At 47.7% G+C, this 13404-nt stretch overlaps 2 protein-coding genes across 2 annotated transcripts; both read right to left on the bottom strand.

The window, feature by feature from the left end:
• Positions 1-2574: 2574 nt before the first annotated feature.
• On the bottom strand, positions 2575-2757 carry ColSpa_08011 (uncharacterized protein; the record flags this gene model as incomplete). The annotated part of the gene is made up of 1 exon (XM_049274223.1): positions 2575-2757. The coding sequence occupies one exon, from the start codon at positions 2755-2757 to the stop codon at positions 2575-2577; it is 183 nt and encodes a 60-aa protein (XP_049130180.1).
• An 8910-nt stretch (positions 2758-11667) lies between these two features.
• ColSpa_08010 (uncharacterized protein) lies at positions 11668-11994 on the bottom strand (the record flags this gene model as incomplete). Its single annotated transcript, XM_049274222.1, has 2 exons — positions 11668-11675; positions 11739-11994. The coding sequence occupies 2 exons, from the start codon at positions 11992-11994 to the stop codon at positions 11668-11670; spliced, it is 264 nt and encodes an 87-aa protein (XP_049130179.1).
• Between the last annotated feature and the right edge of the window lie 1410 nt (positions 11995-13404).

Raw genomic sequence — 13404 nt, 5'->3', positions numbered from 1 at the left:
TTCAATCGCATGCTGCAGCCTACAGTTAGCCAGTAACTAAGTTTTTGTTCATTTCTACACACTATGAGACAGACAGTAACCTCCTCAACAGCTGCAATTCACGGACATTTGGGGCAGCATCAGCCTACGTTCCCAGATCGATCCCCGATTATGGACGACCCGGGGTTGATCTTCTTCGAAGAGGTGTGTGAGAAAGTCACTATATCATCTTTACCATCGGCTCCAAGCTAACAATCTCTCCATCAACCAGGCAAAGTTCGCCCTCAATATGATATCGATCCTCGGCTTGGGGCTCGTCAAGTCCTCAATTCTCATACTATATCACAGTCTCTTCCCAAGCCGCAGGTTCCATTTCGTCGTTTACGGCGTGCTCGCGTTCGTCATCGGATGGACCGTTAGTTTCTTCATTTCTCACCTCTTTACCTGCTATCCCATCACTGTCTTCATCGAGCCCTACTATGGTAACTCATGTGTGCAGACAGTACCTATGTTTCTTTCTTTACTCTTCACCGACGCTATCACCGATTTTATCATCCTGGTACTGCCAACCCCTATGGTGTTAAAAGTTCAGCTTCCTCTAAGGAGGAAAGTGGCAGTCATTGGAATGCTAGGTTTAGGCGCTGCGTGAGTGTCCAGAGTTACAACAATCATTCTCTACAAGGTATAAGATCTCGCCGACTAACGGTAGGCAGTGTTTGCGCTGTGAGTGTTACGAGAGTTGTCGCTACCTTTGCGATTGCTGAAGAATACGTTAAACATCCCAACGATGTTATTTGTATGTACTTGATCCGCTTCCCATTGTTGAATACTTTAGATTGCGAATCAACATCTAATCCTTTTCGCAGACTATACCGCGCCCGTATTCTTCTGGACCAACATTGAGCTGTCTCTGGCCATTGTTTGCGCGTGTCTACCCACAATGCGCCCAATCTGGGTGCATTTCTTCCCCAGGTCCACTGCGACTGGGACGAACTCCTACAAGTACGGATCTTCGAGGCGCATGAAGAACAGTCATAGAACTCCATACCAAGAGCTGGATGAACTGGAAACGACTCGAATTGAAGGCAAGACTCGGTCCGGGTCGCCGACAGAGAGAGATATCGTAAAGGAGACTACTATACACCAGGTAATCGAGCCGTTGGACGCGTCAAGTACCGCCAATTTGAGGCAAGACCGGCTCGTGTTATAAAAGAAAGCTGAGGAACAGATACGAGTATATATAGAAGCTGAAAGCCTATGTATCTAATGTGCTTCTGCATTGGTACCTACTACTCTTTGTATGTGGTAGGAAACCTTTGCAATCGCGAGAAGCAATGGGCCCAACACATCGCTTTCTCCATTCTACAGCCTATACCATGTGGCCCTTTATCATAGGAAGCGTGGCAGAGAGACTGTTACATGAAATGAAACATGTTTCAGCATGCATAGCAAGTAGCCAAAATCTAGTGTGGTCCTCTCCATTTTAAGTCCCTACTGGAAGCCGCACAAAAAATTGCGGCAGCGTCCGTTCCGTTTCGAATTCGCTTATGATGTTGAGATAACCTATTCATCCACAACATCCATGATACGGGGTGGTGGGGGCAAAGAGGAGAAGGCATATTTGTGTGTACGTAGAGAACAAGGATTAGCCTAGCATTAAGGCCCCACAGGCATCGCAAGGATGCCTTTCTTAGACTGTGTTGACCCTGTTGCCGTCGCAATCTTAAGGTAGGGTACTTAGCCTGAACTGATTCCCTCATGGCTCTCCGACGTCTGCCTCGTACTATGGGTAGTACTCGCAAAGAGTTCCGTCGACTAGTGGTCGTACACCCCGAGATATGACAGTATCACTGAATATGGAGAAGATTCCCTTCTTCTCTCTTTGGTGCATAACAGTACCGAAAACTTCATGTCAATCAAGCCCCAACTCTGGCTGATTGGCCGTTGTTAGAAAAGCTAAACTATATTGTAGTGAATATTAAAGTGGTGTCACATTCGCCAATTTCCATTTGCTGAAGGTCGTCCTCGTTTCCGCAAGGAGTCAGGGGAGTCTACTGAAGCACCGTTGGATCGTTTGCGGACCCTGCTCAGACCACGCTCACGGACCCTTGGAAATCTAGTCATGTCCTTCTGCACGAACTCATTGGTTATTACTGTTTCTCGTTGACAGTCGCTCACCTCTACAACCCTGAAAGCACACACCATGCGCTTCCTCATAAACCTTTCTAGAAATCATGACTACAGTAGCATTAGCTGCCATAAGGATTAGTGCTCGCTCTGTTGCTGAGGATTTGTAGTACTTAGTTTTAACATTTGCCGTAGTTGCTGAGGTTCGAGAAAGATGGAGTAACTTGGACAGACCCCTATCATCTGTTGTCGTCAGTGCAATTACTGAGGACGATCTTAGTGTGGTATATCATCATCTGTTTCCAAAAGCAAGAGCATATGTGCTGTGACTCATGCTCATAGTTGAAACTAACAGATGAAATACTGCATGAAAGACGGCATTCCCTTTCTCCCCCAGAATGGTGGCAACGGCCGGGCAACCAAACAATTCAATTTGGGCAGCATAGTGTTCTCTTCAACCTCAACAGCCTAAACCGAATTTTTGTCAGTGACTACAAGAAGACCGCCACGATCGGCGGCGGGGTCTTTATCGGCGATGCCATTGCTGCTACCGATGCCGCCGGCGTCTTGATCCAGACTAGCAGATGCAACGGTGTCGGCGCGTTCGGCGCAGCCCTTGGCGGCGGATATGGAAACACAATAGGTCAGCATGATTTTGCTGTTGATAACATCATCTCGATGCGCGTTACTACTGCTACTGGAGAGGCCCTCGCCGTCTCAAATACGTCCAACCCAGAGCTCTTCTGGGCACTCCGAGTTGTTCCATCTGGTTTTGACCAACTGCGGCGATGCAACCAATACATCAATGGTTCTTGCCATAGAATTCCTTCGCGAAGGCATTAAAGAGACCGGCCGCTTGGCTTTTGCGCCCTTGTATGATCTCGGGCCTCTTACTAACTCTAGCTCGGTGACGTCTGATAAAGACTGGAACGCCGCAAACGATTACTTTTGCGCTCGCGGTGGAAGGGAGCAGGCCTACAGTGTTACCATTAACAGCATGAAACCGGAGACATAGCCCAAGATTTGGACCTCTACACCAATTTTTCAAAAGCAGCTGGGTGCTCAAAACTCGGTTGTGTTGATCGAACGGTACAATTTGACTGAAGCTCAGTCGGTTCAATTGAGCTCTGCAACTATACAGGATGAGCTCCGGCATGAGGCTTTTGCTCAGGTAATTTTCATACTGTGGAACGAAGACGCAGCTATGGATACTGATGCTCAAGCTTTTGGCTCAAGTGTGTGAGAGATTGAGAGCTTCTCACATAGGCAAACTATAACTTCTTGGGTCCGAGAAATACATCTTAAGGGCGACTAGGGACAACAAGACCAATCATGACCCGGTTGTTCCTAGTCGCCCTTAAGATGTATTTCTCGGACCCAAGAATGCACTGACAGCTCACAAAGCACGTCAACGTTGCTCATGGAGACGAAGAGCTACAAGCTATGTCCAGATCCAGTCTGGAACAATTGAAAGCTCTTAAGCAGCAGTATGACCCGTCTGATGGTTTCCGGGCCACGGTTCAAGATCATCTAAAAGCCTGGGAATCGAATTCCGTGACAGGCTTCCCATGCAAATAGACAAGAACGATAGAGAGAATGGGCACAGTAGTAAGACTACGTTGGCCAAGAAGGCATTGAGCCCACTACATGTTCATTAAGGCTTTGTCGCCCAAATGACCAAGCCTATGATTTGATCTCCCGAGTATCTTCGCTTCTGAATGCTTGTTTTCTGTAAAAGAAATTAAATGACCTCGATGCGTCGATTTAAGCTATGAATGGAAGGAGCCCTGCAAGATTGTTTGATACCTACCCATATGTGAACATATTTATCAGAATTCATACTGGCCTAATTACAGCTAGATATGAGGCTAGCCCTTGAAAGTGTACTAAGGTCCGTCATGGCCTTATGTCAGTTGGTATAACTTTGTCGATTTTCAGACAGAGATGGTGTCAATGTATTAAGTTTGAAGTCATTCTTTCCTGGTGTTATCTCACCGTTTCCCGATCTGTAAAGAGATCCAATGAAGGCTTTTGTAGAAATGGGCAGGTTCAATAGCGTTAATTGGCCATATTCATGTGACTGATTCCCTCTGTAGCATCAGCCACTGTTATTGCAACTGGCTGTATTGTAAACATTGAAAGAAAGATTTCAAGAGGAAGCGAATCTCGGATGCTAATAATGCTGTTTTCTTAAGTCGATGCAATACTATGACCATATTCTAATTGCACCAACCATTTCCTTGATACCTTCGAATATGTAAAAGGACGGTAAAGAATGTCATAAACCACGGGGAAGTCACTTAAGGGCTTGAATACCGAATCCGTGAGGGGCACTGTTCCCATGACCAACATACTAACGTTATATCCCAACTGCGGCAGTTGTTGGCCCTCCAGATTCTTCTTCCTCTTCCGGCCTACGGGCGTAATCCAGATGCCTAATCATGTCGTCAGTTAGTGTGGCCAAAGAAAATCTTGTAATGAATGTAAAGTTGCTAAGGGTTCACTGACAGTCTGAAATACATCTGGAGTTGGGGGTCCTTTAACGCCTTGCGCATCTCGCTGATGAAAACCAGGGTTTCTGCATCTTCCCATCCCATCGCATGCTTCAAAAGAAGTATCCCGAAACCCTCAAGTGATTGATCGATGTATTCAAGGTTTACAAGTCCGACTTCCTTGAGCTTAGGATCAGCAGGCCAGTTTCCAACTGGAATAGGCCAACTTTTCTCGACAATGTCGACGAACCCAGCGTTCCGTAAGCCGTGAGCAATACCGTGATCGCGCGTCTGCTTGTGTGTCTTACCAAACCTGGCTGTGGCTTTGAACATAATCTTGGCCCATCTCCTGTAGATATGGTCTTCAGGTAGATTGTTGCCAAGACTCTGAGAGTGATCCTCGATGTCAATCTCCTTGACCTCAATGTATCCGCCCGGCTTCAGATGCTCAAAGGCTTGGGAGTAAAGTTTTGGCCAGTCCGCTACCGAGGCTTCCAGATGACGAATGTGGATATAATCGAAGTACTCAATAGGCCAGGCCCACTCTTGTTCGAAATCGTCGATCTGGAATCAACAGTTAGGCGGAACCCAGCCAGGCTGAATGGGTGAGATATCGACTCCAATAACATCGGCCAACGGAAATTCGTCCGCAAAGTCGCTATAGTCCGTTAGAAATCCGGCCTTAGTCCAGCCAAAGGACTATTGGAAACTCACATGGCCCATATGCCAGTACCAGTTCCAAGGTCAAGGACTTTCTGCTCAGTTTGTAAGTAGCTAATCTCCTCTGGTAATATTGATCCGGTAATATTTCGTATTACCTGAGGGGTGTTGCCAATTGGTGCTAGAAATAACTTGTCATCGAAAAACAAGCATTGCCAGTAGTGGCTTTAATACGCAAAGAGTCAGCTTTACGTTGGAACTACACATCTTTCAATGTCACCTTAAAACTCGATACCGAAATGGAATGTACTCACGCAAGTTCCAGTCCTCCGTTTTGCTTCTCATCATTCGGGCCCCAGTAATCAGTTTTCTGCGTGTAAGTGCGACCAAGAATGCGGCGGTACTCGGTTATGCTCTCGCTCAATGATGCCGTCGAGGAGGTGTTGATACTATAACAGCGAATTTAGTCTGTAGTCATTGGACATTGCTGATTTCAACCTACCTTCCGGTCTCCGCTTCGCTGAACTCATCGTTGCCTTTGGCTGCGTCCTTTCCCAAGCATGTATTAGCACGGCGCACCCAATAATCTGCCTCTAGGTTTTTGGCCTGAACTCTCCAATACTTACAGCCTCAATCGCGCCTGGTTCCTGCTCATTGCCACTTGTAGGGGAGTTCGTCGCCAATATCCCCAGTGTAAATAGGCTCCCCGCATGCGTGGGAGCCGACACTGCTGCTGCTACCGTACCAGGACTCGTCGCCATGTTCCTTGACAGCCAAAGAGGATTGATGGTGTAGCAAAAGAAAGCAAGCCAACGCAAGGAACATGAGCTGAGATCGGATGAAAGAAGATAGTCCTCTCATAGAATTTAGGAATGGAAACGCGGCCAACCCCTCTTTTAAGAGCCATCATTATTGTTGGTCCTTGGGTATTCTCAGCTTGCATGTTGACACCAGTTCATAGGACCAGGGCCAAATCCAACAAGGGTCAAGGCGAGGGTCCGGTTCCCCGGGCGAATGAGCGGATTAATTCTTGTAGATTGGACGCAGATTCTAGGCTAGTTTTGGAAGGTCATGATATTGGTTGGACGTCAAACAGGACAACCAACATGCCACATCTGCTTGATTGACAAGCAATTGCAACTTGGCAAACAAATCCCAATAGAAATGAGTCTCGGCAACTCAACCACCCACGGTTCCGCTCCGTTACCACGCTGTTTACCCACACAATTCTGGGCCAATGGAGAAAACGTTTGATAGCCAATGGCCCTTCTTGGCTAGCTGCACCCTAAGCACAACACTTCGGACCTCATATAGAATGAGGATGCAAGTGCAGGCCGATGTGAGATAGGCGATGGTATTTCTTGCATTTTTTAGCATCTGCACTCACGCAATCTTTACGGACTGGCATTGACTAGAGCTGTAGTCAACCTCGTTGAGGTTCAAACCTTTGCGTCTGGCAAACAATCCTTGTGAGCAATGTCATAACGCTGATGCAAATTTAGCAGGTTTTTGCATCTCAACCTTAACTGGTGCATTAGGAGTCTTATGTTTTAGTGTCATGTCAGCCAGCAAGATACGCCTGTCCAACCAATTGCAATGAAACAGCCTGTAGGATAAGGTCAAGCATTCCGCTTTTACATTTACTTGCCATAGAAGTCAACAGTGGCCAGGTGGCTTACCTCAGATCTAGCCAGGGAAATATCTCTGGTCCCCAGAAATCCTACCATCCCAACGTCATATGCACCGTATAGAGCTGACTCATGATCAGCTTCTCAGTGATGTCTCTTAGTTAATCGAGAATAGTGTTCGCGTACGTCGAGACCACGGAAACCCGGAGTTGCAAAGAACAAGGAGAATGCGAAACGGACAATGAAGCTTGGCCACATCTTTCCCCATCAGCCGATGAAGTTTGGCTTTGGTGTCCGTTCGTTCGAACGGGTGTACGGCCGGATGATAGCTCTGCAACGAACCGTTTCTGGCCCTACGGCCTGCCCCAATGACGACGATGCGGAACCCTGACTCGCGGTCCGGCACTGAAACTTTTCCACACTTGTGCTGATCTCGATCGGAGTGACGCACGTTCCTGTGACTACAAAGTTTATTTCTCCTCATGGAAAGTGGGGGCTTCCTACGTATCTTGAAAATTTATTCCGTCAGTCCATGTTTTTGAGCTGGTAATCGAGGGACATAACGAAATGTGTATCATGTGGGCAAAATACTACCTCCCAAGGGTTAATTAAAGTCATGGAAACCAGATTAATCAACAACGGCATGTCTTGATCCCGAAAGGAACCAAAGCTGTGGCTGTTCGAGAATCCAGCACTGGCAGCAAGCCGGCCGGGCCAGTCCCTAGTCCGATCTTTGCGCCGTCAAAGAGTCCGCGGTCGTAGTACCCACGCCATTACCAATATCTACATAGAAGGCCGTGCCTCGTTATTCGCGGCAAACCCCATGCCCATTCCAGGGGAACCTGGTTGATAAGTCCGGAGATCATCGTTACCACCCTCATATTTGCGACGGTGGTGGCAAAGCCCCCAAGAGTATCAATTCGTTTGGCGTCCGGCCAACCGCCTGGCTACGAAATTCCGCATTCAAATGCCGGCCTACAATGACAAGGCCCAACGGCTAACTAGGAACAACGGAGACTTGACGCCTGCAGGGTCCAAGGATGAGAACCTGGGCCCCAGCGCTGACGTTCCCAAGTCCAGGCTAGGACGTGTTGACCGTCATTGCGCTAGCCAGCCTTCACACCAATCATCAAATTAAGCTCGCCCCGTGCTGCCACACATCGTTTCTTTTCTTTCCTTCAGGCTTCCATTTGCCATTACCTACATCAACTAGTGCGGTTGCTGAAGTTCCGACGAGCGGCGGTCAATGGGCAGCCAGTCCTTCATATTGTCCGCTTTGCCCCAACACTTCGTCAGAAGTTTTCCAACTCTTCCCCCACGATACTTTCCCCTTCTATCGGGGATGAAGGCGGATCACCAACGTCGTGTTCTACGCGATCGTCCGATGAGAAGTGGCTCTTGGCATCACGATGGCCGGAACACTTGTACCCCCGTGGTTTGAGGCATCTACACCAACCAATGATGAACAAAATGTCGCCAGCATGTTTTGGGGTTTCACCCTTGGAGTCGGGCTTTGGAGTGGAGTCAAGGGATATCGACAAAGTATGGCCAGCTGGAAGAGAACGCACCGGATCAACACATATGTTTGGCTCATCTGGGCGGAATGGATGGCTAGTATTGTCATTGGTATCATTTCATGGTGCTATCTCACCGCTGTTATCGAACCAAGGTATGTACATTCGCGTTTCGCTTTTGTGTCGGAACTACGGTTAACTTGGTCCTAGTTTCGAGTACTTCTTCTTCTTGCGTAAGTGTTGCCAGCGTTTTCAGTTGCTGTTGAGCACCAAACTGATGAATAATACACCAACATAGTCGTTCTCTGGACTATTCAGGCAAGCGCTTTTCGATAACCTTGAAGCTCATATTCCCGCTCGACGATGTCTAATTAGAAACAGGTTCAGTGCCTAATGCAAATCATCGTCAATCGGATCGCGATCTTGATGCCAATCCCGTCCCATGCGACACGACTAAAATGGGGCGTCTTCGCCGTTCTACTCGCGATCAACATCAGTGTTTTCTGCATATGGATACCGGCACGGCTTCAAATCAGTAAAACGTATATTCATCTCAACGAAATCTGGGATCGTATTGAGAAGGGTATCTTTCTCATTGTGGACGTGGGTCTGAATCTGACCTTCATTTATCTTGTCAAGTCACGTTTGATTGCAAGTGGCTTGACAAAGTACACAGCACTCTTCAGGTTCAACTTGGCAATGATTGCCATTTCAATGACTCTCGATGTACGTTTATTCTTCTACCCCACTATCAATGGCATCAGCTTACCTCATGCTCTAGGTTATTCTGATTGGACTCATGTCCCTCCCTAACACGCTAATGTTAGTATTGCACAAACCCTACGTCTGAAAAAACAGTTACTAACACGTCCAGCTACGCACAATTTCACCCCCTCGCCTATCTGCTCAAACTACACATCGAAATGGGCATGGCAGACCTTATCGCCAAAGTCGTCAAAGCTTCACACCCGATGAGCCCTCATCTCGAATCGCGGAGAGACAGTAATGACATCACGTCGGACGCGAATCCTAAGCAATCGTCAACGAGATCTACAGGGTCGAGGAGGTTTTCGTTGTCCTACTTGGGAGGACGATGTGTGCCGAGCTTAAACACTCCTCAACCTGAACGAAATGATGCAGAGACACAACGATATCCTGCTGGGGCGGGACAACAGATTGGCTCTCAAACAGATGCCGTCTCGGGACGGGAGGCACCAGCGGAGACATTTAGTCGTCCTCGCTCTCTTTCTCGACACGTCACGGAACCGACCAGTCTGGCTGGTTTAGAAATGACGCGGCAGTTCCGGTCTAATCGGCAGGACTCTAGCAGTACAGTAAGGGATCATGACCAAGAGGTAACGTGGCACGTTTCATGACCAATTTGGGCAATGGATGATACCCACAGGAGTTTGAGGAATGAAAAGGAGTTGGAAAACTAATGATAGCTATCATATTATTAAGATACAATTTTACATAATTCAATACAATGTCCACCATTGGATCCGTAGAATTAATTTGCTGTACAGTCTTGTCTAGGCATCATCGCCAAGACACTAAACAATAAATTTCACTAGTTACTAGATTTATGATTCAAGAACCTTGTGCCTAATTCACGCAGTGGCTGAAGTTGATGAGCTAACGAATGTGTTTATTAAACTGCGAAACAAATGAGCTCTCCGCTCTTATTGACATCAAGAATATGTAACTTTAAACCACGTACCCTTTTCTGAACTTGCATCAATTGCTTGCGGAATAAGCGGTCCAAGCTCGACTTCGTTGTACTTGCTACTATCTCGCATACCGCCGCTTTCGGTCAAGCTGAAGTCCTCGAAATCGATCTACTGTGGCACAAAGCTCTCTGGGTATTCGTAATATTCCGTGAACTCGGCTGGAGATAGCTCAAAGTCATGAAAATTCCAAAAGTCTTGCTCTGGCGTTCCAGGTGGAAGTCCAACAGCAGACGACGGCAGCGGATCTTGTCTGTCTTGGAACTCGTTGATTTCAATTTTGGGAACAACGGAAGGCGCCAAGCCATTTTCCATCTGTTCAAAAATGCTCGCTTCAGAGAGAAGCGGTGATGGAGCAAAAACCGACGATGGCGCCGAAGGTGATCCATATCGCCTGAAAGACTGTATAGATTCTTCCACTCGGTCCAGCAAGATATCCATCGTTTCTTGGATATCAACTGCCCCAGGCGAGGATAATATGCTGGAAACGATACTGGAACTGTTCTTTTTCCAAAACCATCTGACAATCGGGATCAGCTCCTCGTGCTCTGTCGACTTAAGGTACGGGGAATCTGGTTTGCGCTCGCCGGGAAACAACGCCCTCCAAATGTTAAACCACTGCTCGTGCTCATTCAGACCGCTATCCGTTCTTTTACTAATAGCTTTCTTTTGGTCGACGGTCATGAAATCTCCATACTCATCCGGCATTGCCTGCTGTTGACAAGATTGCTGTCTTATATGATTGTCATAGTCTGAACGACAATCGAATGATGCCCAGCACACCGGACAGTAATGCTCAGATAAGCTGTGCTTCCTGTACAGGTGCTGCTTAACGTCCTTAACCCTTTTTAACTTAAATCGCATAAAGCACTTCAGATGTTTTACAGGGTCCCTTTTAAAATAGGGACAAGCGAAGAACTTGGGAGCTGGAAAATCAAGGTTGCCGCCTGCGTCTCGCTTCGTAGTCTTCCTTCTAAAGTCGTCTTCATCTGAATCGTTGCCCGTATCGTTTTCTTGCCTAAGTCGTTTCCTCCCCGAAGAACTTTGGGAGCTTGAGCGCACAGACGCGGAAGACGGAATCGTAAGATGACCTTTAGTCATTACAGGTTCCCCGGCACAGTCAATGACATTGTGTGTATGGCTCAGATCAGTCTCTATTTGCAAGAGTGGACTAGCAATCCCTGTGGGATCCTGGCCTGCGTAGGGTTTTCCTACTGCCATATTCCTTTAGCACTGACATAAGATGTTTGGACAGCCCACCACGTACCTAAATCTGTGTTCCTAGGCCATACACTCTGGTCGGCACTATATTTCCCAAGGCCTTCAAGCATGTCTTCAGATTGAAAAGTTCCTGTTGAGAGCCCTGCAGGTTTGGGTACACAATGCGGTCAGTATATGTATATATTTGAAGGTGGAGGAAGATTACCAAAAATTCGGAACCAGGACTCAGAACCTGAGTGTTGAAGAGCACAGCCATCATTCTGTGTGGTCCCTGAACTAAGTGCGATCCCTGGCTCGCGTCAGCGTCGGCATCAAGATATCAACAATCTGTGTAGTGCTTGACGCATGCCCCTGAACTGATAGTCTCACCAAAGAAAGATTAGTACTTACTTAACGTGTGCTGAAAACGCTCAGGACCGGCCTTACTGGTTCTCTCGGCTGGTGACGTTGCGTGCATAGCATAAGGCTCACCGCCAAAGGGGTTCTTCGGCTTTGCCCATCTCTGATTCATTTTCTTGATACGGTCCTCGCCACCGAAGCTTCCGAAGCTGTATGACGGAATAGGCTTGCCTGACTCAACGAAAGCAAACCGGGACGTTATACACTCAACCATGTCAAGGGCTGGCGCCTTGACCGGTACAAGCATTTCGTGCACAGTACTTGCTCCTTCAACATCAGGTGCTTGAACGATGACTTGGAAATCCCCTCCAGTATATTCTCCCAATATCTCCTGCTGCTTTCTCCCAATATTCTCTCTCGTGGTTGATGCGAAGCTCTCAGCCCGTGATGCTCTGTTGTAGGACGTCTTTGAATGCAATCTCGAAGGTGACGCGAAGTAATGGCCCTTTGATGCTGTCAGCCTGTTGCCGCCCAGAGTACTGGAGGCACTGCCCCATTGATGACGCCTGACAGGCAGGCTCGAGGATCTCAGCGGGCTTGGGGCCGGGTCTCGCAGGCACGCCTTGGCCACGCAACGATTCGCTGCACGTGAGTTCAAGGGCTGATGTGGCTCGCATAACGATCTCTGACTTATTGCCATTTCCGAACACATCGAAGTTCCACTTCAGAAAACCCAAAAAGATCTGAAGGGCGCGTCAAACAAAGGTCGGCCGTAGTAGTGAAATGTATGGATGAAGAAGTGTGAAAACTGCGCCCGACGAGTGAAGCCCGATATTGCCAAAGGACGCGATTGGTTCGTTTCCTGCAAGCTTCCTGCATGAGGCATCCAACTACGCCTTGCCAGCGCTCACACGGAGGATGAGGATTCGTCAGCGGAGTGGCACACAAAAGTCTTCGGACACATTTGTGCGCGAAGACTTTCCTGGGTGATGACCTCGTGCTCTGTTACAGCGATTAGAGTTGCCGAATGTCGGGAGTGCACAGTCACCAATAACGAATTAAGCCACGTCTTCCCACTTTTTACGTCAGTTGTGGTATTATACTATTTGCCCGAGATCTATGAACCCATTCTTAGTTTGTAACGGTCGCTAGAGGAAAAGCATTTAGTTTGCTGCACAGTACTTTTTCCCTCAGTTGCAAATGAGGCCCCATGCCAGTGACCACTCCTATCGCAGTGTTCTTTGAGACTATGTCAGCTACAACGTGCTGTAAACGCGACGTCACCTTCTGTTGGCGAAACAATTGGAAAGAACATGAACACACCTCACCAACCACTGAAGTTACTTATGAGCGCGTTCTTTCCACTGCTGATCAAATTACTGCAAATAAGCACTTAATTTTGTCTCGCTATCTTTTCTCGCCCCTTGTTGTAGTAAACGAGCGGCTATTGATGGCGAGTCCTGCAATCAAGAGTGACGCCGACCTGCTCCGGACGACAGTGCCTCCGGGGCTCGGCTGGTCTCGGTGTTGGCGAAATTTTACGCTGCGATTTACAAAAGACATCTTTACATACCTGATCCCGTTGGTATGGGCGCGAGAAATCGCTTCTGAGTCGGGCCTGCCGTGAGGCATGGTTTATTTGATAATTAATATGGCTTGTTGTTAAGTGATTGTTGGGTTCATTTGACGCAAAGTCGAGTCTTAGTATAGTTTATAT

This window comes from Colletotrichum spaethianum (assembly GCF_022836535.1).
Source record: "Colletotrichum spaethianum MAFF 239500 DNA, contig21, whole genome shotgun sequence".
Taxonomy (NCBI): Eukaryota; Fungi; Ascomycota; class Sordariomycetes; order Glomerellales; family Glomerellaceae; genus Colletotrichum; species Colletotrichum spaethianum.
This window is presented reverse-complemented; position numbering and strand designations above follow the sequence as displayed.